Source organism: Podarcis raffonei, chromosome 13, assembly GCF_027172205.1.
Source record: "Podarcis raffonei isolate rPodRaf1 chromosome 13, rPodRaf1.pri, whole genome shotgun sequence".
Lineage (NCBI taxonomy): Eukaryota > Metazoa > Chordata > Lepidosauria > Squamata > Lacertidae > Podarcis > Podarcis raffonei.
Window position 1 is genome coordinate 39,388,598 of NC_070614.1, and position 26,604 is coordinate 39,415,201.

General features: G+C 47.8%; 1 protein-coding gene across 12 annotated transcripts in view; it reads right to left on the reverse strand.

Moving 5' to 3' along the window:
* Positions 1–25: 25 nt before the first annotated feature.
* Positions 26–26,604, reverse strand: part of MVP (major vault protein) — a 28,110-nt gene continuing 1,531 nt past the window's right edge. For 4 of the 12 annotated variants that reach the window (XM_053363497.1, XM_053363495.1, XM_053363493.1 and 1 more), the window contains exons 2-18: positions 19,122–19,189; positions 18,606–18,735; positions 15,537–15,732; positions 14,877–15,000; positions 14,366–14,497; positions 14,187–14,281; positions 11,612–11,848; positions 10,821–10,946; positions 10,336–10,494; positions 8,746–8,984; positions 6,952–7,149; positions 5,485–5,620; positions 5,002–5,213; positions 3,732–3,848; positions 3,489–3,615; positions 1,572–1,760; positions 26–306 (exon numbers count right to left, since the gene is read on the reverse strand). In XM_053363497.1, the coding sequence (XP_053219472.1) occupies positions 184–306; positions 1,572–1,760; positions 3,489–3,615; positions 3,732–3,848; positions 5,002–5,213; positions 5,485–5,620; positions 6,952–7,149; positions 8,746–8,984; positions 10,336–10,494; positions 10,821–10,946; positions 11,612–11,848; positions 14,187–14,281; positions 14,366–14,497; positions 14,877–15,000; positions 15,537–15,732; positions 18,606–18,727 (2,532 nt within the window). In that variant the 5' untranslated portion in view covers positions 18,728–18,735; positions 19,122–19,189 and the 3' untranslated portion in view covers positions 26–183. Of the gene's footprint in view, positions 307–1,571; positions 1,761–3,488; positions 3,616–3,731; positions 3,849–5,001; positions 5,214–5,484; positions 5,621–6,951; positions 7,150–8,745; positions 8,985–10,335; positions 10,495–10,820; positions 10,947–11,611; positions 11,849–14,186; positions 14,282–14,365; positions 14,498–14,876; positions 15,001–15,536; positions 15,733–18,605; positions 18,764–19,121; positions 19,190–19,318; positions 19,898–26,287; positions 26,586–26,604 lie in introns of those variants that run through there. The other 8 variants (XM_053363502.1, XM_053363501.1, XM_053363500.1 and 5 more) reach the window with 6 other exon arrangements.

Sequence of the window (26,604 nt, forward strand, 5' to 3'; positions counted from 1 at the left end):
AAATGAGTAAGGAGATTACATGGAATAGATTGCTTTAGTGTTTATTGTATACTTGTACAAAAAAAAAAGGCACATTCAAAGGAGGCTCCGATGGCCTGGGAAAATGATTACATTCTATGTTGTTTGCAAAGGTACTTAAAGAAAGCTCTCATTCGGAAGGGAAGCATCCATCTCCAGGATCTATCAGGTCTCAGAAGGCTTGGGCAAAATCCCCAACAATCCTCCTGCAGCTGTGAAAAGGTTGATAGGGGAAGAACCATCTGTGATGAGTGTGGATTGAATGCCCAGGCCCTGGAGTAGTTTTGCCTGCATGGAAGATAATTTATTTTATTAATAATAATATAATTAAATCTGTATACCACCCTTCATCCAAAGATCACAGGGCACAACCTAAAAATATAAAATGAGGATATAAAATAAAATAACAAAAACCAATAACCCCCCCTCCCACTAACACATTTTGAAAGGCATAGAACATCAATCAGCCAAAGGCCTAGTTAAAGAGAAACATCTTCACCTGGTGCCTAAAGATATGTAATGAAGGCACCAGGCAAGCTTCCCTGGAGAGGACATTCCACAAATGGGGAGCCACCACAGAAATGGCCACCCTCCAGACATCTCATGGAGGAGTCACATGAAGAAAGGCCTCAGAGGATGATTGCAGGGTCCAGGTTGGGTCATATGGGGAGAGGTAGTCCTGAGCCATTTAAAGCTTTAAAGGTCAAAACCAGCACTTTGAATTAGGCCTGGAAACTCATTGGCAGCCAGTGCAGTCAGGCCATGATCAGTGTAATACGCTCAAATCATCTTGCCCAGGTGAGCAGCCTGGCTGCCAAATTCTGCACCAGTTGAAATTTCCAAACCATCTTCAGAGGCAGCCCTACATATAATGTCTTGCAGTAATCTAATCTAGAGGTTACCAGAGCACAGACAACCAAACTTAGGCTACCCCTCTGCAGATAGGGGTGCAGCTGGGCACTCAGGGCTACCCGCTCCTAACTCCAGAAGGATACAGTGGTCGATGGTATTGAGAGCCACTGAGACGTCGAGGGGAATTAACAGGGACGCATTTTCCCTGTCTCTCTCCCAACAGAGGTCATCATACAGAGCAACCAAAGCAGTTTCTGTGCCAAAACCAGACCTGAACCCCTACTGAAAAGGATCTAGAAAATCATTTTCCTCCAAGAATGCCTGGATCTGCTCCGCGACCACCCTTGGACCTTGCCCAAGATTAGTGAGATAATTCGTCAATCCCCTTGGCCAAAACATAGCAATCTCTTAGGATTCTTTGTTGCTAACACTCAAGTTCTGTTTTGCCCCCCACATCCCTCAAGTCATTAGGCCAGGTCAAGTTACTTGCTTTAGAAAAAGCTCAGTTATCTTCTACTCCACCTGGCAGGCCATCACCTGTTGCCAGATCCTTTCTAACGGAAGCCGCCAGCAGGGATAGAACTGGGACCAAGCACAAGCTTTGCCACTGAGCTACGGCTCCTTCCCCGATAAAAGTGACACACTTCTAAAGAACCCCTCCCTATTGCTCCAGAACCCTCTCTCCTCTCCTCGCTTCTCACCTGCATCTCTGGGCCGGCCACAGCAATGTCACGGATAGTGCTGGCCCCCAGCGCATTTATCACAGCCTCAAATTTCTTCACTTCAACAGCGGCCAGAGCCTCCGCCCGAGCCACGTCCAGCTCGGCCTGAGTCTTGCAGAAGCGCAGCTCCTGCTCTCGCGCTCGGTCCAGGCGCTTCAGTTCTGACTCCTGCAAGGGATGGTGGGGAAGAGAGTGTGCAACATGCTCAGCACATGGGACAAGGACAACCGGCATAAAAGGGTTTGGGTTGTTTTTCTGAAATAAACATTGCACCTAGGAGGACACATTGGTTTGGATCCAAACATCTGAGTGGAAGCAAAAGCAGTCCACTAGCACAGTTCCTTAAACCAGGAGCAGATGGACTTGGATTACAACTCCCACCATTCCTTGCCATTGACCAGGGTGGCCAATTATTATATATTATTGTAGATTTATCTATACCTCGCTTTTCCCCCTGGCAGGACTCAAGGTAGCTTGAGTTAGGAATTCACCAACATCTGGAGGGCCACAGTTTTTAAGCCAGCTCTACGTTAAAACATCTGCACAAGAGCCTAGAAGCAGAGCAGCGTGTGGCATGCAGTCTTGATAGCTGGGTCTCATACTTCCAATGATGGAAGAGCTTTACACCAAAGGAAAAGCATTTATTATTATTATTTTCCACTTTTCTTTCCCAATGTCCTGGAGACAAGGGTATAAAGAGAGGCACCACTTCGACAAGAGGAAGATGGCTTTTGTATTGAGAAAGGCACTTCTGGATTCAGTCAATGTATTTAAAAATTCAAACGTGCCACTAATTACAGCCGTCATTTCTTCTAAACAAATTTGGGCAGCTGCCAGGGCCTAGGGCTCACCGAAGGAGCCACCGAGCCAAAGGCTCCTGGAATAGCTGAGCCATGGAATTTTAAAAGTCTCCAGGTCAGGTGTTCTCAAGTGTAGTGTTCTTGATGTATTGATTGAGAAACATTTTCTTAATCAGGAATTTTTAATTCCACTCAGACAAGGGTAGAATGCTAGAGCTGAAATGGATCTCAGCATGCCGTCCAACTCAACTATATCTCCGTGCAAAAAAATCCACTATTGCAGCAAAATGCCCCAAACCTGGCAAGCGCTAGAGAACTGTGCTAACAAAACAGAGAACCAAAACAACGCTATTATTAGGCTAAAGGTGCAGTTATGAGTTAAGCACAGAAAGGAAGAGAGTAAGCAAGCTTCTGACAGTTGGGAGGGAAATTATAGCAGTTGGGAAAATGGCGAATTGACTGCTAAATTACAAGGGCATAATGACGAAGTGTTTAAGGAGGAAATGAGATCACGGATGGATTTATCTATCAAATTATCACCCATACATGAAGTCGTAGGCAGGATTTGAAATATAAGCCGTGGATTATCGAAACAGTTAATTAAAAGGAGTTAAAAAACAAACATCAGGAAAGAAGGGATAGGAAGTCAAGAAGAAACTATGTATGTATAAAAAACTGTTTAGTGACAAATGCTTTGGAGATTTAAAAAAAAAAGAACACAAAAAAGAAGAAATTATAGTAGTCAACATACGTTTTCAGATGAGTTTTCCCAGCAGCCCACGACACAGTGGTACCTTGGTTCCTGAACGGCTTAGCTGGCGAACAAATCGGCTCCTGAATGCCGCAACCCTGGAAGTGTTCCGGTTTGCAGACGTGGCTTCCGATTGAGTGCAGGAAGCTTCTGCAGCCAATTGGAAGCCACGCTTTAGTTTTTGAACGGTTTCGGGAGTCAAACGGACTCCCAGAATGGATTAAGTTTGAGAACCAAGGTACCACTGCACTGTGGTAGAGAGGGGAACAGGAGAGCCACCACTGTCTGGCGCCAAGAGGAAGGCAAGACTAGGAGAGAACTGCAAGAGGACACAGAGGAGCTCACCGTCTCTATGGCTGTAGCTTCGGCCTTCAGCTTGGCCTGCAGTACTGCCCCTTCACCTTCAATCCGGGCAGCTTCTGCCCGTGACTGGGCTTCGGCCTTTGCCGCCCCGGTGCTCTCGACCGCTGTGCTGTGGGGAGAGGAGTGAGGGAAGGTGAAGCCCCCCTGGGCGTTATCTGCCGCTGGGCCCATGCGACGCTCCGGGCCACTTCGGGGTTGGCCCCTTCTCAATCCTGACTCGCTCACCTCAGTGCTTCCAGCTCCAGCAGCTCCTTCCGGGCTCGTTCAGCCTCGGCCTGGTCAAGGATTTTCTGCCGCTCAAGACGCCCACGAGCCTCTTGCTCCAGCCTCTCTGCTTCATGCCTGAGATGTGGGGGAAAGAAAATGGTGTCAGAGAAGGAAAAAACAGAAGGTCAGAGTGGGCAGGGCAGAGATTCATCCATTTGAAGGCCTGCAAAAAAGTTGCCGCCCTCCTCTCTTGGTCTGAAGCTCTGGTGGTCTGAAAGGGAAAGGGGGTGGGAGAGACCGCTTGCCACTTGTGGAAGGGTCTGGAAGATGGAGAGGGGCGAGTGAATAGGAAAAACTCCTTGTGGGGCTTGGATGTTTTGAAAGCAATAGATGTGGACACTTGGATGGAGTCAAGAAAGGAGCTTGGGAAGCCTTAAACTGCCCATGCAGCTGCCAAGACATGCTTGAAAGTGTGGCACCTCAATGACCTGCTGAAATTTCAGAAGCCAGAGAGATGCCCGAATCAGATTTCCAGTGGTTGCAGAGCCGTGTTTAGCTCCTTGCCTCTTCTCACAGCTAGCTAAAGCAGAACAAGCAACAGGACACGAGAGGGGTGTGGACAGCTGTTTCGTCTGCCCAGCAGAGAGGGCTGCTTGTCTTTGAATGAGAGCAGAGCAGAGCCCGGGGTCTGGACCGAAGAGCTCATCCCCTCCCAAATCCCTAATTTTATTGTACCACTTGCGTGAGTTTTAATTGAGAGCTACTCTGGGAGCTAATCTTGGATGGAAAGAGAGCGATAACTGTGTAATTCCTGGTGGCCATAAAGATCAGCTTTAATTTGGTACAGGATTTTGAAATCTACATGCCATGTACATGCAAAATACTGGATGTGTGTGCACAGACTGGATATAGAAAACAGTCCTGCCTTTTTATAAAAGGAATGAGTTTTAGATTTTTCTGTTTTATTTTTAGGGTGGTTTTCATGTTGTCTTAAGTCGCTATGAATTACATTGGGTTTTGTTTTTTTTTAAAAAAGCAACTAGCATGATTTCTAAGGATTTTCCAAAATGACACTGCATGTAGCATGATGCTCCAGAGTCAGAATTCTGGACAGATGGTTGTTTCATGGACATTTTGTCCTAATAGGGGAACAGGAATAACAGGCCAAAGAGGAGGAGGAGGGACCAGGCAATGCTTTGGCCAAGGAAGTGTCACATGGATTGGAGCATAGCTGGGGAAGTGTCGGCTTGAGGGTCCCACCCCCCACCCCCCCGGAGAGGTTCCCTACTTGGCAGCTGCCTCCTGAGAGTTGGTGGTGATCTCGATAGCCAGCTGGACGCTTTTCTGGAGGGCATCTCGCGTCCTCTGGTCCACGGGCTCCACGCTCTGGATGTCAATGCTGCTGATGACAAGGCCGTTGGGGGCGAAGCGGAGGGAGCCGCGCATGGTCCCTTCCCCATCGAAGCCAAACACGGCAGCACAGATCAGGCGGTTTGAGTTCTGGCAACATTTATTTCCAGTAAGAAATAGCATTTCACAGCTTCTGCGCCAGCGAACGCATTAGTATAATGAACTGGGGAAATGACAATGCAAAACCAAGACCTGCCACTTTGCCTTAGGCAGCAAAATATATTGGCCTGGCCATGGATATTGATGAATACAGGACTAAGGAATTTTATTTTTTTTCCAAACAGAAAGGGGAAAAAATAGAGACATATAAGTATTTGTGCCCTCCAAGTGACAGAAAGTCAAGGGGGAAAACACAGCTCACCTTATGGAAGTCGTCAAAGGTGACGGCAGCCACTGCCCCCCGGATACGAGAGGCCAGGGTCTTGCAGGCGTCACCCACAAAATCTAGGACACTAAACAGGCGGGAAGCTTCAGCAGCAGAGGGGATCTCAAAGTGCCTGAGGGGGGAAATTGGTGGATATACTTGATAGTCCTCAGTTGTATAAACAAATAAAAAAAATACATGACAGCAGCAGTGTGCAGTCAAGGTTCAGAGAGCCTGCCTGCCTTGGCAGCACCGTCTTCCAGTACTTATGGAACGGGACTTAAGCAAAACACACTTGTCTTCGCTGACAGATACTGTTATCTGTCATCTCCCACAACTCTTAGCCAACTTGACCTGACCTCCCACGGCCCCACCTCATTCCTTCCCTCCAACTCACATTTTATCCATTGTGATCCTGCTAAAAAATTACTTTGTGCCAAATAAAACGCAGTGGAGATATGTAAGTAAAAGGGCAGAAACACAAACATAAGTGGGTCTGGGTCTATTTCAAAACACACCCACCTACCCACCCAGACCAGGAATGAGTGAGGGGTGGAAACGACAGCCTCCCCCTGGCACACACAACACACTTTGCTGCAGTCTTGCTGCGTGAAGTAGTTTTTTTCTGGCCAGTTTCCTTCCAGCCTGTCTGCCATGCTGGAACTGAGCCAGAGGAGTGGGAGAAATGGCTTAAATACTATAGAGCACAATGAGGGAAGGTGGAGAATAAATCTGGGGAGCGAGGGGCGGGTTGCCCCTCACTCCATCATGTGTTCTTTCTCATTTAAAAAAGAAATACATCCCACGTTTGCTTTACACGTGAACTGTAAAGACACCTGGGTGACACATGCGTCTTTCCCCAGCCTGTTTTATTTCATAGAATTATGGAGTTGGAAGGCACCTCAGGGGTCACCTGGCCCAACCCCTGCAATGCAGGATTCTTTCACCCAATGTGGGGCTTGAACCCAGAACCCCGAGATTAAGAGTCTCATACTTTACCAACTGAGCTAACCCAGAGGCTTCAAAAAAACATATGAATTCTGGAGGGGAATAAGGTACACAGTGTATGCCTGCATGCACTGGAAGAGTTATAGATAACATAAAAAAGAAACAAAAATACTCAGTTCTGTACATACAGTGGTACCTCTGGTTAAGAACTTAATTTGTTCTGGAGGTCCATTCTTAACCTGAAACTGTTCTTAACCTGAGGTACCACTTTAGCTAACGGGGCCTCCCACTGCCACCACACGATTTCTGTTCTCATCCTGAGGTAAAGTTCTTAACCCGAGGTACTATTTCTGGGTTAGCGGAGTCTGTAACCTGAAGCGTCTGTAACCCAAGGTACCACTGTACTTTCAGCCCTCCATACTGTTATCAACATGTCCCCACCCCCCAGCACAACCCCCTCCTGGCCCACCTGAGGGTCTCCCTTCAGCCTCCCTTCAGCAGTAGTCTCCAACTCACCAGTTGTAAGCCAGCTGCAGCTGCAGGCGGGCATGGTCAGCCGTTTCAATGGTGACAACATCAGTGCAGAAATCCGGTCCCAGGAGGAGGCAGAGGGCGCGGCGAGCATGGGGGCGCTTGGGTCGGCCCCCCGACAGGCTGAGCACCGTGAACTGTTCATCTGGACCCAGAAGCACAAGTTCTGGCCCAAAAACCACCCTGAGGGGGAATAAAAGGGGGGGGCGTTAAACTTCATTTCCATCCGACTTGGAAATGAACTCTTGAAAGGAACGTGGCACCTCCACCAGCACAGATCTTCACAGCCCGCCTACATCGCAGGTGTTCCCAAGACACTGCTCAACCAGGACAGAACTGCCATCCACCCTAAACTCATTTAGTCCCGCTAAGACATTGATTTTCCACAAAAGAAGTGGAGTTAAAAGAGGGATTTCGCAAAGCATTTAGAGCAGCGCAGAACTGACCAGCGATGCCTATCTTTATGACCTCAGTCATTTCAAAATGCTTACTCAAGAGGAAGTCCTGTTCAGAAAAGGTCTCCCACAAGGTTCATAAAATGTTTCCACTCGTTTTGCGGCTTCCTATTAAGAGTAGGATGAGTGATGAATCACCCCTAGTTTTGAAAACACCTGATCCCATGTTAGGAGGTCCTTTCATTAGTGGCTTCCTTTCATTAATTCTAATCTTCTAGAGAAACTCTCCAAGGAGCCTGTGGGCCTCACAGAAGCCCTTAGAAGGTTCAATATAGCTTTGCCTGCCCATCCTGGGCAGAATAAACCCGCTGTAAGGCAACCATGCTCTCAAAAGCTCACTGGGAAACATTAAGCTAGGAACGAGCTCTCAACCTAACCTACATTGCAGGGTTGCAGCAAAAATTAAATTAAATTAAATTAAAATGTGTGTGTGCACATGTGCAAGAGCCATGGATGCTATCTCGAGTTCCTTGAAGGAAAGGCGGGATATGAACACAAAAGGATGCGGGTGAATGAAAGAAAAATGAACAAGACAGCTCGCCTGGAAGAAACCTTGGTCACACCATCTGCTTTTGGTGCCAAGGCTCTTGGAACAAGGGCAGAGACAGAGCAGGTGGAACTAGCAGAAACTAGGGCTGCCATGTCACTGGCCAAGGTTTCCCGATACAGAACCAGAGGTTGCTAGCCAGGGGCCTGCAGAACCCCTTACAGGTGCCTTCCTCCAAGCCCAGTTCACCTGAAGAGTCTGCCACAGGGAGAATGCCAGGCGAGAGGCCACAAAACAAAGCAGGAATGCCTGCCGCCTTCAGGCCAAAGGGTTGGCTCTTTGAGGAGCCACCCTTCTCAGGCAAGGGGAAGGGGGCTTAGAGGAGCAAGTTCAAATTGGGAGGGTGGGGCTGCTAAGGCTTCATTCCACCATCAGCCGTTGCCAAGAAAAAGCTCACTCAGAGCTTCTCAGGGCGATGCTTTGCCTTGTGGGAAACTCCCGCAGAAGAGACCAGCAACCCCTCCACCTACGATTAAGGAGGAAAGGCTTCCTGTCGGGTCAGAGGCCACAAATTCCTGAAATTCATTCCCAAATGTAAGCCAGGGGTGGGGGAATTTGTGGTCAGCGGGCACCCAAGTCCCACCAGCTCCAGCCCAGCAAGGCCAAGGAACAGGAACAATGGGAGTTGTAGTCCAACGACGTAATGGAAGAACATGGGCTTCCCAACTACTGAGTTAAGCAAGACCCTCAAATAACATACTGCTCCCCTCACATTTCACGTTTAGCTTTCTTCCAAGGGTGGAGGGAAATCTCACACTCCCTCATTGGTCCTCTCACCTGGACTTCCGCTCCTTGTAGTCGTACACTTGCACTGCGGCATTGTGGGGGACGTGGTAGGTCACGACCCGAGTCCGGTCACGGGCCGCCCCAGTGCCCCCTTCAGATGTATCCCTGGAACGATCAACAACAGCGTCCCTTCCGATAGTCAACAAGGCCTCCACGTGGGGCGGAAGCTCCTTCTCCCACAGCTCCTCATCCTGAGACAGCATGTAAGTGTGGCCAATTACAGCTCGGACCTGTGAGAGAAAGAGAGAGAGAGAGAGAGAGAGACAGAGAGAGACAGAGAGACAGAGAGACAGAGAGAGAGAGAGAGAGATTGAGAGAGAGAGAGAGAGAGAGAGAGAGAGAGAGAGAGAGAGAGAGAGCGCAGTCAGGAACTATGCTGAGCTCTGGTACAATAGATTGGAATATACTGCAATAACATCACTGGCTGAAAAGCCTACCAGAATAACCTGGAATATTATATCTTCACTTTATGCAGCCTAGCAAACAAAATGGCTTCTTTCTTTCAAATCCTTTTTCTTTCTTTCTGGCAATTCATTTTTATTATTTGGGAGAGGGGAGCAAGTACAAAAGCAAGGAACAAATAACCAACAAACATACTAAGCATTGGAAAGTATACTTTTTTCTCAATCTATTGGAAAAAAATAACGACATAGGAAAGGAACCCAATTAGGCACTCTTAACTGGAGAGGGTGTTACATCAAGTAGCGAATGTCTTGCCTTGAGAGCAGTAGTCTTCCCCATCGTGTGAAAGGAGAAACTAGTGGGCTGGTTTGAGGCACATTCTGTTACAGAGCATAAGAAAGGAACCACAATTCCTCATAATGGTTCCTTCTCGAAGGACCTCTGACAACCCTCTATAGTGTTGAGTAACCCTATGGCACTCAGGAAGTACAACTGACCATACATGGGCCAACCAACCTTTCTGGAAAAACCTGTCCTAGCTTTTCCAACGGTGTGCAACCTCCATGCCAAGAGAAATGCCTCTAATTCCTTAAAGTTTTCTGAGGGGGTTGTGCACTTTCTGGTGATCAGAGAGCGAGCTTCGGTTCAGCTGCCCCAATAAGCTCAGAAAGAGCTGGGAAAATCTGACCCTGGAACCCTTTGACTTGAACACAGTCCCTCCAGGAGTGTCACAGGGGGCTCTTTCCTGGCACCCTCTCCAGTGAAACAGCTGGATTGCTGGAGGGACATTTTACTGGGGTCTCCTGCCAGTGGAAAACGACCTTCAGCATTGCTTCTAGCCGAGGATCATATTCAAGGGACTCTCTCTCTAATCCCTGCAAAGGACCACAACCAAGGCACCAGAATAGAAGTCATATGATATCTTTTACACGTGTGTGTGTGAGAGAGTGAGAGAGAGAGAGGCCTGCTCTTAAGCTTCAACTGAAGGACGGTTAATAAATAATGTACACAAATACACAAACTGTGTCCTGAGTGCCACGATACTTTTGTTAGCAGTGACCTCTGGAGGTGTGTGTGTCTCAAGGGTGCTGCTAATTGGTGTGTTTAGGCTGCACTGCGTAGAGGCTTCTCCAGGAGCAGCTGATATCCGGTAACCGCTGTCTTGCCTGCTCCACTCACCTTCCCCGTCTTGATATCCCGCACATAGATGCCCTCGTTCTCAGCCAGCGGGATGGAGTGGCGCCGCTCCAGAACTTCCACCTCAGTCGGCGGCACGTACTCCAGGGGCCCCCGGATCAGCCAACGGTCACCCGGCTTGTGCGTAACCTCCTCTCCGTCCTGGGTGCGAGGGAGAAAGACAACAGGGGGAAATGGCTCCCGTGCCCACCTGCGTTGAAGCCACACGCCTTTTACCCTGGCGCAAGCACAAGCTCACAGGGGTGGCCGGTGCCGATTAGCACTGGGAGGGCAGAAGGCAGGGAGGCCAGAGCCAAGGAATTCTAGTTTTGTCCCCCAACCTGCTGTTGCTGCCGAGACTAAAGAGGAGGCTGCTGACAGCCAGGGCCACCCCCTGGACTGATTGGGCTGGCGGTCCACGCAATGGGGCAGCAGCGCCCCATGTGCTCCAGCGGACCTGCCCCCACTGCAAGCTCAGGTCCTCCTACCTCATTTGTTTCTTCCAAGGGGCGAAGGGCACGGAGCAGGAGGCCCTCTTCTTCCGAAAGGATGTAAACATCTTGGATGCCCTGCTCCAGCCACTCTCCAGGCTGCAGGAAGAACGATATCTCCCCCTGCGGAAACAGCAATGAGGGTTGGAGAAAATCAGAGAGGGAGGCAGGGGGCGGCTCTGCAGCCAGCTTGAGAAATGTGGCGATTCTATTTTACAAAATGTATATACCACTTACTAGAACAAAAGACCTCCTAAGTGATGCGAGACAGTCTAAAGCAATAATTTAAAAATACCACAAAAACACACACACATCATTATAAAACACTTGTACTCACTAAAACCACATATCACATGCTAAAGTTAGATGCCTGGACTTGGTGAAACAATGAAGTTTTTAGCAGGCCCCTGCCTAATATCAATATACAGTGGTACCTCAGGTTACATACGCTTCAGGTTACATACACTTCAGGTTACAGACTCCGCTAACCCAGAAATAGTGCTACAGGTTAGGAACTTTGCTTCAGGATGAGAACAGAAATTGTGCTCCAGCAGCGCGGCAGCAGCAGTAGGCCCCATTAGCTAAAGTGGTGCTTCAGGTTAAGAACAAACCTCTGGAACGAATTAAGTACTTAACCTGAGGTACCACTGTACAGATAAATAGATTCAACCTCCTACAGCGTAAGGAGATTGGCCGTAATCACTAGTGTGAAACTCCCATGGTGCTTTCTGAGGTTTGAAGTACTGTGCCCCCAAAGTCCTCTGTGCTACGTGAGTTTGGGCACATACCTTGATCACCTTCTTCTGTCCCAGCTGGGGTTTGCCATCTGCTCCGACTGGGTCACAAACCACGCAGTACTGGCAGCTGTTCAGGGTGGTAATATCAACAACACCCAGGACTTCCTCATAAACATCGGGGATGTGGGCCTCGGTGTCAGCCATGGTGACCAGCCACTCTTCTCCTGTCTTCCGGGTAACACCCTGGGAGTCCCGGAACGTCTTTGAGGCCCGGAGGTGCAGCGCTTTCTATGAGGAGGGAAGGGAAAAAAAGACAATGGCATGAATTTGTGGGGAAAGCCACCATTGTTTTTCCACATACCGTATTTTTCGTTCTATAGGGCGCACCGGCCCATAGGACGCACCTCATTTTTTTGGGGGGGGGGAAATGAATAAAAAAAATTTATTCCCCCCCCCAGCCGCGGCTGCCGCCCCAAGCCTTGCGCACACGTGCCCGAAGCACAGGGCACCCTCCGGAGGGCTCCGCATGCTTCGGGCTGCAGGCTGCCGCCCCAAGTCTTGCGCGCCCGGCGGGAACTCCCGCCGGGCGCGCAAGACTTGCGAACACTCGCCCGAAGCACGGGGCACCCTCCGGAGGGCTCCCCGTGCTTCGGGTGACAGGCTGCCGCCCCAAGCCTCGTGCGCCCGTCGGGACCTCCCGCCGGGCGCGCAAGGCTTGCAAACACTCGCCCGAAGCACGGGGCACCCTCCGGAGGGCTCCCCGTGCTTCGGGTGACAGGCTGCCGCCCCAAGCCTCGCGCGCCCGTCGGGACCTCCCGCCGGGCGCGCAAGGCTTGCAGACACTCGCCCGAAGCACGGAGAGCCCTCCGGAGGGCTCCGCGTGCTTCGGGTGACAGGCTGCCGCCCCAAGCCTCACGCGCTCGCGGGACCTCCCGCCGGGCGCGCAAGGCTTGCAGACACTCGCCCGAAGCACGGGGAGCCCCCCGGAGGGCTCCGCGTGCTTTGGGCGGCAGGCTGCCGCCCCAAGCCTCACGCGGCCGTCGGGACCTCCCGCTGGGCGCACAAGGCTTGCGGACACTCGCCCGAAGCACGGGGAGCCCTCCGGAGGGCTCCCCGTGCTTCGGGCGACAGGCTGCCGCCCCAGGCCTCGCGCGCTCCCGCCGGGTGCGCAAGGCTTGCGGACACTCGCCGGGGCTGCAGGCTGCTGCCCGCAAGCCTTGTGAGCCCGCGGGAACTCCCGCCGGGCTTGCAAGGCTTGTGGATAGCTTCCTGAAGCCTGGAGAGCGAGAGGGGTCGGTGCGCACCGATGCCTCTCGCTCTCCAGGCCTCAGCGAAAGCTTGCATTTGCACCATAGGACGCACACACATTTCCCCTTCATTTTTGGAGGGGAAAAAGTGCGTCCTATGGTGCGAAAAATACGGTACTTTTCATACAAGTGACCTCCACACACACAACTAGTCATTCTGGCTGGCTGTGGTAGCCAATCACTTTCTACTAGCCAGCTGTGATACCGTACCATCATACTTCAATAATATTCAGATGCATTAGGGGGAAAAAGATACGTAACTTCAGTCTGATGAAGTTATGTAACAACTCAGGTTTTATCTAGATTAATGAACATGTGCTTTTTTAAAAAAAAAATCTGTGATCCATTCCATGGCTTTTTGACCATTTTAAATTCTGTCCCCCCCCCCCGCACACATGCATAGACTGTATATATCTTCCTATATACATAAAAACCTAAGGTGCCATCATGTTCTGCAGTTCATGTGGTCACCAACGGGTGGCCACGCCAACTGCAGCATGGGCAGGGGTCAGCAACCTTTTCCCGCCGTGGGCCGGTCCACCGTCCCTCAGAACATGTGGTGGGCCGGACTATATTTTGAAAATAATAATAATAAACGAATTCCTATGCCCCACAAATAACCCAGAGATGCATTTTAAATAAAAGGACACATTCTACTCATGTAAAAACATGCTGATTCCCAGACCACCCGTGGGCCGGATTGAGAAGGCAATTGGGCCGCATCCGGCCCCCGTGCCTTAGGTTGCCTACCCCTGAGCATGGGGAATGGTCTAGGTAGGCTGTTTAAAGGAACTATTTAACAGCTTGGCTTTTGAAAAACAGGGGGTCATCAGTACTTAGCTAATTGGGAACCACTGGGCTGGAGCACAAGTGAGCCATCTGAGGCCCTTTGCCTAATTTTACATGGCCCTAAGCTGAATTATATATTTTTAAAAAAAACAACTTTGCAGGTGGTCAGTTCAGAGCTCTGGCAAAATGTATTGGCCTCTTCCCTGGCAGCCTACTGAGCAGGGAGGGAGAAGCAGAGGGGGGCAAAAATAAAAGCTGTCCCACCCACTTTTTGCTCTGACTCTGAAAATATTATATTTTCAACCACCTGCAGGGTAATCAACTGTAAGTGCCTAGGCTGGAGAGCCAAGAGGTAGCTGATGAGCAATCACTTTCCCCTCAGAGCTGTTGCGATTCCCCGTTCTCCAAAGTATGGACCTTGAGCACTCTTAACAATATCCTACAAAACATCCTGGCTCAGCTACTGCAGCAGAGACTTGACCCACATGCCTCCTCCACTCACCACGAGGGGCAACAAGCCCATCACTCACCTTTTCAGTCAGGACATAGGCGTCAACGGTATCAACTACTTCCTCGAACACGCCTGGCAGGTAAGCCCCAACCCGCTTCACCAGCCACTCCTCACCTGTGAAGAAGAGGGAGTCACAAGGCCGGTCATATTGGAGAAACAGAACACCTTACAAGACTGCAGGTGGGATGGCAGGAATACCTGTCACGCGCTTATTGCCCTCTCTGTCCTTGCACTCTTTCCGTGCCTGAAGTCTTATGGCTTGGTTGGGCCGAATGATGGTGGCCTGGATAGTCTGCACAACTTCGACCTCCTTTTGTGGGATGTAGGTGCCTATGAACAACAAGGATGTTATACAAGAAGGTGGGCCTCAAACCACACAGCTGACCTTTCACCAGGCCAGGCTGTTGGGTCCACCTATTGTCTAGTTCAGCGTTTCCCCAAATTTGGGTTTTGGACTACAAATCCCATCATCCCTAGCTAGCAGGGCCAGTAGTCAGGGATGATGGGAACTGTAGTCCAAACAAAACAAAACTGGGAGACCAAGTTTGGAAAGCCCTGGTCTAGTCTGACCGGCAAAAGTCTCAGGTGAAGGCTCTTCACACCAACTCCCACCCGTTCCTTTTAACTGGGTAAGCCCACGATTGAACCTGGAACACTCTGCGTACCAAGCATTTGTGCCCCAACTGAACTTCAGCTTATTCTTACTTACCAGGCCCTTCAAACAACCATTCATCCCCAGCAACGTATTTGCCGCCATGGTCATCCTCAAAGTCCAGGAGGGCTTTCAGATGCAGAGCAGTGTTAGGCAGGACAACCTGCAGAGGTGTAACACCCTGGAGAGAGGGAGGGGGAGACAGTGAGCAAAGGGAGTCATAGCAGCAATGGAACAATTCCCAAGTCAAAGGCTTCGTGCTCAGGTCCTGCTTTTGGATTAACACATGAAGATTTCCACTGGCATCCGGCTGGCCACTGTAAGAACAGAATGCTGGACGAAACGGGCAACTGGCCTGATCCACCAGGCACTTCTTATGTTCTGACGCCTCTGGAGAATCTCAAAGTGCTGAATCTCAAAGGAACGCCCCACCGGATCAGGCCAAAGGCCTATCTGGTCCAGGATCCTGTTCTCACAGCGGCTGACCACATGCCCCTGCGAAGCCCCCAAGCCAGACCTGGGCACAAGAGCACTTTCCTGCTCATGATCCTAGCTATTGCTATTCAGAGACGTATTGTCTGTGATGATGGAGGTTAATGGAACCATCACTGCTAACAGCTGTAGGCCCAAACACATGTGCCCCACATCTAATGGCCCTCTGATTTTGCCCTCGCTATGGGCCCCCACTGTGGAGAGGAGAAGCTCACATGTCCTTACCTGCTGTAGCTCTTCCCCTGGGTACAGAGGGAAAGGGTCCTGAGCCAGTCTGATCTCTAGGTCGGCATGCCTCAGCCGCACCTGCCCCCCGACATTGAGCTCAACGGCACCACCTGCTCCTCGGACCACTGGATTGAGGATGACGCAGTAATAGCGAGGGGGGACCATCACCATCTTCACTGGGGCAAACACGATCCTGGAGTGGGAAGCAGGTTTGGAGGGAAGAATTAAAAGGCTCAGCTAGGGACTTCCGGGTTAGCGCCAGCGGCTAATGGCGGATTCCCTCCGAGCTCCGGAGGGAATCGGCTCCACAGGATCAGGGTCTTACCGCTGCGGCGACACAGGGACCCCTAAAAATCACAGGCGGTGAAGCCTCTGAACCTGGTGACTCGGCGGGCACCATTTGCGGCCCCCCGACCTGCGAAGGAGCCTTTTTAAAGGCTTCGGAACGGGGGACGGGGTGAGCGGCGCGGTGCTGAGAGTCGACTGCTTCTCCTGCGGAGTGAAGCCGCGTTGCCATGGCCGGAGAGCGCTGACTTCTTCTTGTGATTTGGACTTCAAGATAACAACCCGTGAGTAGTATGGAAATTGGATTTTTAAAGAATTTTTTTTGTGTGTGAATTAGGCACGATCGGGGAAGGCGCAAACAGGAAGTCCGTCTCCCCGTCTTATAAATAATCTAAAGCAAGGACTAGCTAACTAAGGTCGAGAGAATTTCTTCTTCTTTATTGGGCAAAAGACATTAATTTCACGATTTGGCAGTATAAGTAATTTCACTGGAGGATAAGAGCTAATTTTGAGAGCTGAAGTGCCACCCCCCGGGAGTGATCCGCGAGAGAGCCTGTTGAAGGTATTGAAGAGTTTGACAGCTGTCAAATTAGCTGTCAAGACGGAAAAAGAGAAGTTTGTTTCTGCTGCTTCTGCTGGCTATATTTGTTACAATTTGACTATGCTTTGTTGAAAACAAGGAAGAACTGATACAAACTAATTTGATTTTTGGATTTGAACTGGAAAGAATACCAAGTAACCAAAATCCCTCTAGAGAGGGTTTTGGGACATTACAAGAATGGCTGAAGGAGGGAAAATTCAAGCTAAATTGGACAGAGTCTTTGTTCTCTTGGGAAAGCTACAAGGCCAAATTGATGTTTTGGCTACAAATGTTGCAACTCTGGATTTAACAGTAAACAAATCCATTGAATTTGATAAGGAATTGACTCAGGAAGCCCATGCAGCTGGACAAGAAGAGAAACTTGAGAGTTTTGAGAGTGTGAAGAAAGAGATATATGTTGTTCCTGAGGAAAAGGAAGGAGGAGCTGTAACTTTGCAGATGATAAAGGAGAGCCAGAGGCCTGACATGATGGCTACAAAGGAAAATAAGAACTTGATGGTGAAAATTTGGTCTGAATTGGAGACTGAAGAATGGAGAGATCTCCTTATGTGGAGATCTGAAGACCCAAGGATTACAAATTTGATTAAGGTGGAAGTTGGAGCTTTGGAGACATTTGGATTTGAAAGGAGTAAGAAACAAGATTCAGGCTCCACTTTTAAGTATGGAGGTCTGGCTGGAAGAAACATGGACCCTATTGGACTAGAGCTTCTTCGAGATTTGGTGCTTAATACCAAGGACTATCAAAAAAAACCGGCAGAGAGGAATTGAGAGAGAATTAAGAGCCTCGGATGTGAGGTCTCCAGGCTGATAGTAGATTGACTGATGGACGCTTGTTGGGGACTGGAACCGGGAAAGGGGGGGGTGGAGTTTGGGAATCCAAAGGGTGTATAATTATAATCTGTTTTGCTTTTACTTTGTTTTGTTATTTGTATGAGAATTGAGGAAATCGTGGAAGGGAATTTAGGCCGACTTTAGAAAAAGGTTTTAAGAATAAGCACTGATGTATAATCATTGATGTTTACAAGGCAAAATTGGTTTTTCAAAATGAACTAAATATAAAATATAAAATATAAAAAGGTTAAAAATTAGGGACAAGAACTTGTTGAACCAACAATTTGAATTGGAATACAAGAGGGGGAGGTGTGGGGAAGTCAGGGAAATATGTTATTGAAAATAAGGATTGTGAATTCTATGTGTTTTTAAACTTTTTTGTTTCTTCTTTTTTGTTTTTTTAATGTATTACAATGGAAAATTTTAATAAATATCTTTTTTTTTTAAAAAAAGGCTCAGCTAGGACTGTGGACTTGTGGGTTCTCTGCAGCTGGAAAGAGATCTTATATCTGAGCTTGCTGGCAGCTCAGGTTTAGCAAAGTGACCTCATTATACCCGGAGTCTTGCAAGGCCACTGAGGGGAAAGTTGTGGAGGTTTAAACCAAGTTTGAATACAGCAAGAAGGGAGCTGAGAAAGGCATTTTGGTTTTGGCTTGTGCGTTGTATACATCTCCACTTTTTCTCCCTGTTAAAACTTTAAAAAACAAAACCTCAAAGTTTCCCCCTTCTCACCCTCTTCAGACCCTCCCCATAGTTTTGTAAAGCACAACTTCTTTCCTCTCCGTGTCTCTCCTTTCTCACTCCATTGCCATGACCATTGTGCAACTGGATCCTCTCCACTTCCCTGACTTCATGCAAATAACTTCCAAACCTACAACAGGGCTGTGCGGTGACAGACTAGTGCAAATACAGAAATGTGAATGTTCTTTGCACCTGAAGTAAGCTTTGGCCTAGGCAAGATTCCACAGTCATGCCTGTTGTAACATACCTAAGAACTTTATAGAGTTCGGTTTGCCCTTTCTGACATTGTTCTCTTTTAGCCATTTTAAAGTAATGATTCTGTTACTGTGGTCTCCCCTACGTATAAATGAAACCAATTTATCAAAAACAAAAAACCTAAAACCTTATGGTTAAGGGCGGGCGATGCCTCTCATAAACAACTATTAAAAAGTGAAGTGTATGTCTGTGGGAGAAAGAAAATGGTGAAGCAGGAAGAGGAGCATAACTACTGCAGGGAATTAATAACACTTGCATCACTCACTGTTTGTGGCACTACTGGAGCCCTCCTGAGGAAAGGGGGCAAACAGAAACTACCCACCCACTGCCCTCCTTTTTTGAGGCTTGCTCACCTCTCATTGTCTTGGCGGATATAGGTCTTGGGTCCCACTTCCACTCGTGTCACATTTGAGTTCTGGTCCAAGACATGGATGTAGTGGTATGGGGGGATCCGGATTATCGATTCAGCTGCCATCTCGCCTCCTGAGAGCGGTTGTAAAGAGAGGGCAATCTGAATAGGATGAACCCGACAGAAATCTCCAGTTTAAAACGCTGCCCTGGGCACACCCTCGACTTCTGAGTCACCTTCCCACAGGCTTACCCCCACGGGCAGGGCTTGGAGGAACTGTGCAACACCCTTTGTATCCACATTGTGCTAAAACCAATGCCTTTCGCTGCACTTAATCCTTCAACAAACTGAGGGAACCCAGCCCTGCCCTATTTTGCAGAAACCAATATACAGCAACAACCAGAAGCCTGGATGGGGACACACCCACTTCCACGGAGCAGAATCAAAGTCTCCAGGCAATTACAGGGAAAGTGCTTAGCAATCAGGCACATAAAAAGACTAGGACAGGAAGTTACAGGACCTGAATGTTGTTGGAAATATAAATCTCAGGCTAGACTTCTCGAACAGCTTAGCTGCAGCACTTGGTATCTGGGGGGGGGGGGGAGGGAGAAAAAGCAAGACAAATTAAATTTCCAGATAATGGCAGACGGAAGGATTCAGGAACTCCGAATTCCTCAAGCTGCAGCCTTGGAAGGGATTATTGCTTTTGTAACTAACCTCCCGATTCTAGATGGATAGCATCCAGAGCACATCCCAAGCGAAGACGTCTACTAGCTAAAATGAAGCGGAATCTGCGAGAGGAGAAAACTTACTGCAGAACAGAGCGCTTGTTTTCTGGAGAGTTTTGTAGCCAGGAATTCCCCCTGAAGCTTTCGGTTCCTGGTAGAGGAGGAGCAAAGTAGCGAGTGGGAGAGAACCTTTTAAAGGGAAAGCAGATTGCTAAATGGATGGTGCAATTTAATTTATGACCCTAACAGCATAGAAGGAATCATAAGGGCAGGGGCCACACCTTGAAAGACTGGGGAGAAGAGACATTGGTAGTTGTATCCCCTAATCATCATATTGGGAGTTCTTAGACACGACAAACTTATCAAACGGAACTGGGGCTGCTCAAAAAAGAAGTGTGGCCACACATCTCAGCCACTATTATGTTGCTGAAGCTGGTTCCTACTTCTCATATCCTAGTTCTAGATTTGCCTCACCATGCTGAAGTAGCTTCCTAATTCCCAGTTCCTTATCTGATGAAAGTTCATAACACTAAAAAAGAAATATATGTCCCTGAACTGAATCACAAGGTAAGTATACTGACCCCCCATTCCTCCATTTTCAGGGGACTCTTCCCTTTGGGACAAGCAATGATTTTCTATCATCTAAGGGTTGTAACCAATGTTAATCCTGCTCAGAGCAGACCCTAACTTAGATGCGATCATTTCAATGAGGCTACTCATTGAGTAGGACTAGCATTGGACTCAGCCCAAAATGACCATCTTTGCACAACACTCCTAAATATGTGATAACATGTGACAATAAAAAAGCAAGGAACTGAGAGCCAGCAACTCAGGATAACGTTTGGGACCACACAAAGCATGCACCTGCACAACTGGGAGACTGTCTTCTATGAAATGTTGAGGAATCTTCTGGGTGCAAGGAACAGCCAAGTGCATGTCTGCACATGGACAATAGCCCAAAAATGTAATAATATATGTCCCTTGCACCCCAAGTAAGCTTTGAGCTAGATGGAATTCAACACCATCTTACAGGAGACACTCCCCCAGAAGCACAACTTTGTGGTGCTTGGAGCTTATTCTGGGATGTGCACTCCTAGCTCCTTATTCCCCCCCTACATCTTTTGGCTATTATTCATACGTCAATATGCTCTTGACAGTGGCTTATTATCATGGGAAGCTTGGGAGCAGGCAGGATTCAATGCCGTATTGTAGAAAACAGCCTTCTGGATGTTTGGGAACTGGTAACCAACTTCAGCATCATGCCTACAATGGTTGTGGGCACTGCAGTGTCAGTCAAAGAAAGAGAGGGTGGGGATCAGGGCCAGCCCATCCGTGAGGCAAGGTGAGGCAACCACTGTGTTGATCCAAAGGTGATCTGTTCTGGAAGCTCTGCTAACGCCACCTTGGTAGTTGAGATAACCCCACAATTAATTGGTAGTTGTTGCAGCAATGAGCTCCTATACAGTGGTACCTCGGGTTACATACGCTTCAAGTTACATACACTTCAGGTTACATATGCTTCAGGTTACAGACTCCGCTAACCCAGAAATATTACATCAGGTTAAGAACTTTGCTTCAGGATGAGAACAGAAATTGTGCAGTGGCGGCGCAGCAGCAGGCCCCATTAACTAAAGTGGTGCTTCAGGTTAAGAACAATTTCAGGTTAAGAACAGACCTCCAGAACGAATTAAGTTCTTAACCCGAGGTACCACTGTATATGCATTTGCTTTGTTATAGGCTAATGGGCTTGCTTTGATGTTATATGTGGGCTTATGGTGCGGACCTCTGAGCCCAGAAAGGGGAAGTAGCTGTAAGATTTGGGTATTTGCCACCTATGCCTTCACCTAGTCAGGTGGAGTGATGGAAGTCCTGGCCAAAGTGACGAGTGCTACTTTGTGTGTAAGTAATGTATGCAGATTTGCTTGGGTGCGGACAAGCCATGTCCTCGCTGCGGTGTCTGTCCCATATCTGTAAAGGCTGGGAGATCTGGCAGGCTGATTTGCTGAAGTCTGCAACTTTCTTTTAATAAAGCACCAGAACAGTTCACTCTGGCATTTTTTAACCTCCTTCTTTGGTGCCCCTGCACCCAACCACTCTCACAAGCCCTCCTTTGGGTCTGCCACCTCAGGCAGCAGGATCCATGGGGCAGCAGATCCATCATCCAAGGAAAGCACCACCCATGGTGGCAATGACGGCAGAGCCCCCTCATGCCCGCTCTACAGCAGCCTCTTGACAAACAGGGGGTGCTGTGGGTCTCCCTCCCACCCTTGTTCCCAATGTAGAACTTCACTACTTCCTTTTCCCATGGCAATGGGGAGGCACCATTTTGTGGTTCGCCTCAGGTGCCAAAATGTCTTGAGCCGGCCCTGATGAAGAATAACAGCTGAAGTTTGAGCAGTGGTGGGAAACACTTCACTTGTTGAAAGCCTGTCCTTTACATAGCTGTAAAGTCACAAGGGAATTCCCATGCGAGGGAAGTGGCCTACCAGATATGGTATCATATCCTTCCTACCAGATATTGTACAATCCCACTCGCATATAAAGATACTTGAGACTGACTTACTGTAAGGTTACCAAATTTTTTTCAATGAATCCGGAGACACTTTTCAACTTCAATGGATTTTGTATGGGGACTGATTTGTAAATCCGGGGACTGTACCCGGGAAATGGGGACGTCTGGTAACCTTAACTTAAAGGTAAAGATAAAGGGACCCCTGACCATTAGGTCCAGTCGTGACCGACTCTGGGGTTGCGGCACTCATCTCACTTTATTGGCCAAGGGAGCCGGCGTTTATCTTCTGGGTCATGTGGCCAGCATGACTAAGCCACTTCTGGCAAACCAGAGCAGCACACGGAAACGCCGTTTACCTTCCCGCCGGAGCGGTACCTATTTATCTACTTGCACTTTGACGTGCTTTCAAACTGCTAGGTTGGCAGGAGCAGGGACCGAGCAACGGGAGCTCACCCCTTCGCAGGGATTCGAACCACCGACCTGCTGATTGGCAAGTCCTAGGCTCTGTGGTTTAACCCACAGCGCCAAGGGATTTTCTACTTGACCTAGAAGCATTTTTATATATCATGCTGGGATAGGTGGGTCTGATGAAAGCTTGTAAAAATTCTGAAATTCTGCCTGGTTATTTACTTCTCAAGTTACATAACTCCTTCAATAAACAAAGAGGCTAGCAACCCCAATTGCTAAAAGCTGGCAAATTACCAATGATTATTTTAGGGCAGGGCTCCCTTTTTAACAGTTGCATGAAAAGAGGGAATGCAGCAGGTGCTGCTTTTTCAATCACTTCAACAATGAGGGGAAGAATATAGGGCAGCAGTTAAAGGCACAGGAGCCCTAGCACAGTTAGCCACCTTACCCTACCCTACATCCAGCATAATCATGCAACTTCAGATATAAAAGTTTTTACCATTCACAGTGAATTGTAGCTGTTTTAGGGACCAAGGAATCTCTGCCTGAGATGTCATCCTACAATTCTTATGTTCCTTTGGGGCAAAGCACTAAATATAATTATTATTATGCCTAAAATAATTATAAACTGCTTTACATTTGTGTACTAGATGCACACTTGGTATGCTGTATCAGACTACCTGGGAACATCTAGGAATACATATTTCTCTTTAAGTAGTCAAATAATTTACCCATGGGTATAAGCTCAAGCTTTGAATCCTTGCTTCAAATCTAGACAATTATTTCTTACAACACAATCCTAACCATGTCTACTCAGAAGTAAATCCTAGTGAATTAATGGGATTTACTCTTAGATAAACAGGATTAGGATTGCAGTCATAGCCTCATCTCAATTTATCCATTTGTCAAAAATATTAGCCCAACTACCGCTGTCTATGCTCTGGTAACCACTAGATTAGATTACTGCAATGAGCTATACGTGGGGTTGCCTCTGAAGATGGGTTTGGACGCTTCAACTGGTGCAGAATTCAGCATCCAGGTTGCTCACCAGGGCAAGACCGTTTGAGCATGACACTGATCCTGGCTTGACTGCACTAGCTGCAAATTAGTTTCTGGGCCTAATTCAAAGTCCTGATACTGGACCACAATACCCCAAAGACCACCTCTTCCCATATGCTCAGACCCAGACCCTGTGATCATCTTCCAAGGCCCTTCTTCGTGTGCCTCCTCCATGAGAGACCTGGAGGGTGACTGGCAATACAAGAACAGGCCTTCTTGTCTGTTTGCTCTCCCCAGGGAGGTCCGCCTGGTGCCTTCATTACATTTCTCTACAACCAGACCTTTGCTGTGTGTGGCAGGGAGCGGAGCATTGCTGGTTTTTGTTTTTATCTTATATTTTGTGGGGTTTTTTATCTTTTATTTTTGTTGTGAACCACCAGAGATTTTCAGATGGTGGGCAGTATACAAATGAAAAAGAAAAGCCAACCTCACAACATCATTTTAACGATTACAGAAGCAATGTATGAGAAATTATTTCAGCACTTTTCTGGTTATTGGATACACAAAACGGCTTGGGGGAGAAATTTATTGAAATTCTAGCTGATTCCTTTTTTCCTTACAGTGCTACCTCTCGCACACCTTCTTGTATGGGTTGTACTTTTCTTCAAGTCCACGAAGATCACATGAGGTCTACAAAATAATTATCAGTTAAATACTTTCTTTAGTTTAATTGAAGGTGGAAATTCCTGGTTATTTTTGATGCTTTATTTTCTTCCTTCTTACACATTAACAGTAAACGGGAAGGCATCAGTCGCAGGGATAGAAGACTGAATAATATATGCGTTTTTAAAAATTAAACCCAACGTGCTTCACACTTAATTCTTCATCAGGAACACTCTTGAGCAACTGCTTTCAATCCTGGCCTCTTCACATTTATTGCAAACATGAAACAATCCGGACTGAAATTCGCTCACAGGCAGCACTGCTGGCGCTCAGGCAGCGTAAAATGGAGATCACAACTCGTATGGGAAACGAGGGGAGGCGGCAAATCGCGATGTGCTTTTACTACGCATGCGGCAAACGCATACTGCATTCTTCACGGCAGTCGGAAGACGCAGGCGTCCCGCTGCGCATGCGCTCTCCGTGGCTTTAGGAGCATGCGCATTGATTTATTTACACTATATAGCCGCGCGCGCGACACAACCAGCGAGCTGTACTGCGCACGAGCGTATTGTTTTCGCAGAGCCTCCGCATCCGTCTATGCACGGCTCACTGCTACGCCCCCGTTCCTTCTCAAAGCGCATGCGTATTTTCCTTCTTTTCAGACTACGGTACCGAACTGCTGCAAAACGCATGCGCGTTGAGAAATAGCTTCCAAAACAAGACAAATTCTGCAGCGTAACATCACCTAGTCTGTTGTTGTTTTTTAATTTAAGGAATATTAATTGTCCACTTCAGCCATTTGAAAGGTGCACCAGAAAAACAAAAACGTGTCATTTTGAGTTGTTAATCTGTCAGCCACTTCCTCTGCCGTCACATCCAAGCAAACTGCGTGACCTCACTTGTGCGGCAAACATGATGGGCATTCCACTTCGATGCCTATTTACTTGGAAGCCCTAAGGCAGCGATCCTAAGCATACTTGCCTGTGAGTAAACATCATTCAACATAGAAGGCTTTGCTTTTGAAAGCACGCACAGGATTGCACAGCAGGGCTGCACTCATAGTCCCTCTTTGCTGGGAGTAAGTCCCATTGACTATGAAATTGAACTGCAATTCTATATCCACTCATAAACAACAGAGTTATATTTTGGAATATGCATGATCCAGGAGCAGGGCCACACATTCTGTCATTGTTAGAAAATGTTTATTTTCACCTCCTCCACCACCACTTAAGTATTTGAAGCATCTTCCTATTATATAGCGATTATAATAGCGATACATTGTAATCCCTCAAAAGCACTCCTCAATTTGCCCAGTTCAGTGCTACAAAGGATACAACAAATAGGTTGTAAACTTGTGTTTTGGGTTGGCTTTAAAACAGAGAAGTTATCAGAATCATTCAAGACACAGGCTTGTAGAAAATTGGTTACTGGAAGATTTTTTTAAAAGTCCAACTCAAAACCAAGCAGAGGCGTTGAGAAAATATGTTGACAGCATCCATATAAAAGTCTGACGCTCAGTGGTTTGTGGTTGCAGAGTGCAATTCAAGCCAGGAGACAGAGTGCTATAGAGGTTAGTATCCCTCTAGTACAAGGAAGACTCATAGTGTTCAAATTCCCATTGGCCCATGAAGCTCTGGGTGACCTTGAAGTTGTCACTATCTGGAACTAATCCCACAGGGTATCAAGTACACCACTTTAACTCCTTGGAGGACAAGAAAATTATAAATGTAGTAAAATAGCATATAATAAATCAACGTGGCTAACTTACAAATCTGCCCTGGCACAAGTATAATGTGGATTGAACAGGGTGCATGGGACAGCGATCACAGTAAAAATAAGTAAACAAGGTATTACCCACTGGGATTTCTACTAAAAGTTGTTATCTGTTTGCCTGCCAAGTTGAGTCAGCAGCATTGTGGTGCTAAATATGAGCTCAGTTAAGATCATTTGGTGCACAAATGCGATGCTGATGTTTTCCCAAGCCCGTCATGTGATAAAACAAGGGACCCTAGATAATTGTGGTTGAGGCCTTCTTTGCCAAGAGGTGAGAGAGAGTGAGAAGTCTCACATTTAACTCAAGTTCTTGCTGAAGGTTGTCTAGGTTAAGTCTGCATAAAAGTCACATTAAAGTAACTTGCATAAATGAGTAAGATCTCCTGTTCGTGGTGTAAGCGCCAAGAGGGCAATACAAACCAAATCTATTCAGAATTTCTACTGGATTCAACGGGGTTTATTTCCAGATATGGTTGAAGCTGCAGTACAATGCCGCATGCTAGTGACATAATCCATACTATGAAAGCATAGCTGTCTATCTGTGTTAAGTTCTAGATCACAGCAGGCGTCATGCAGATCGTCCTACACCTTACTTACTAGTACCTGCAAGCCAAAATATGCTGTCGAGTTCGTTCGTCTTCCCTGCGACATTTTTTTAAATATAGGCGACATAAGTGTACGGCAGGGGGTTGAATAATACGGAATGAGGGGCAGAAAGAGAAAAGGCACCATAATGGCCATTACGGATGAAGCTCTTCCCTGGCGGCCATTTTGTGAGAAGGGACGGAGTCACTCAAAAGAAAACTAACGGGGAGGGGAAAGGAGCAACCGTTACTCGCGCGCGGCCGCCTCGGCGCCGGCCAATCAACTTTCTTCTTTAAAAGAAAAAAACCCTACGGCCACAGCGCTCGTCACTCCAC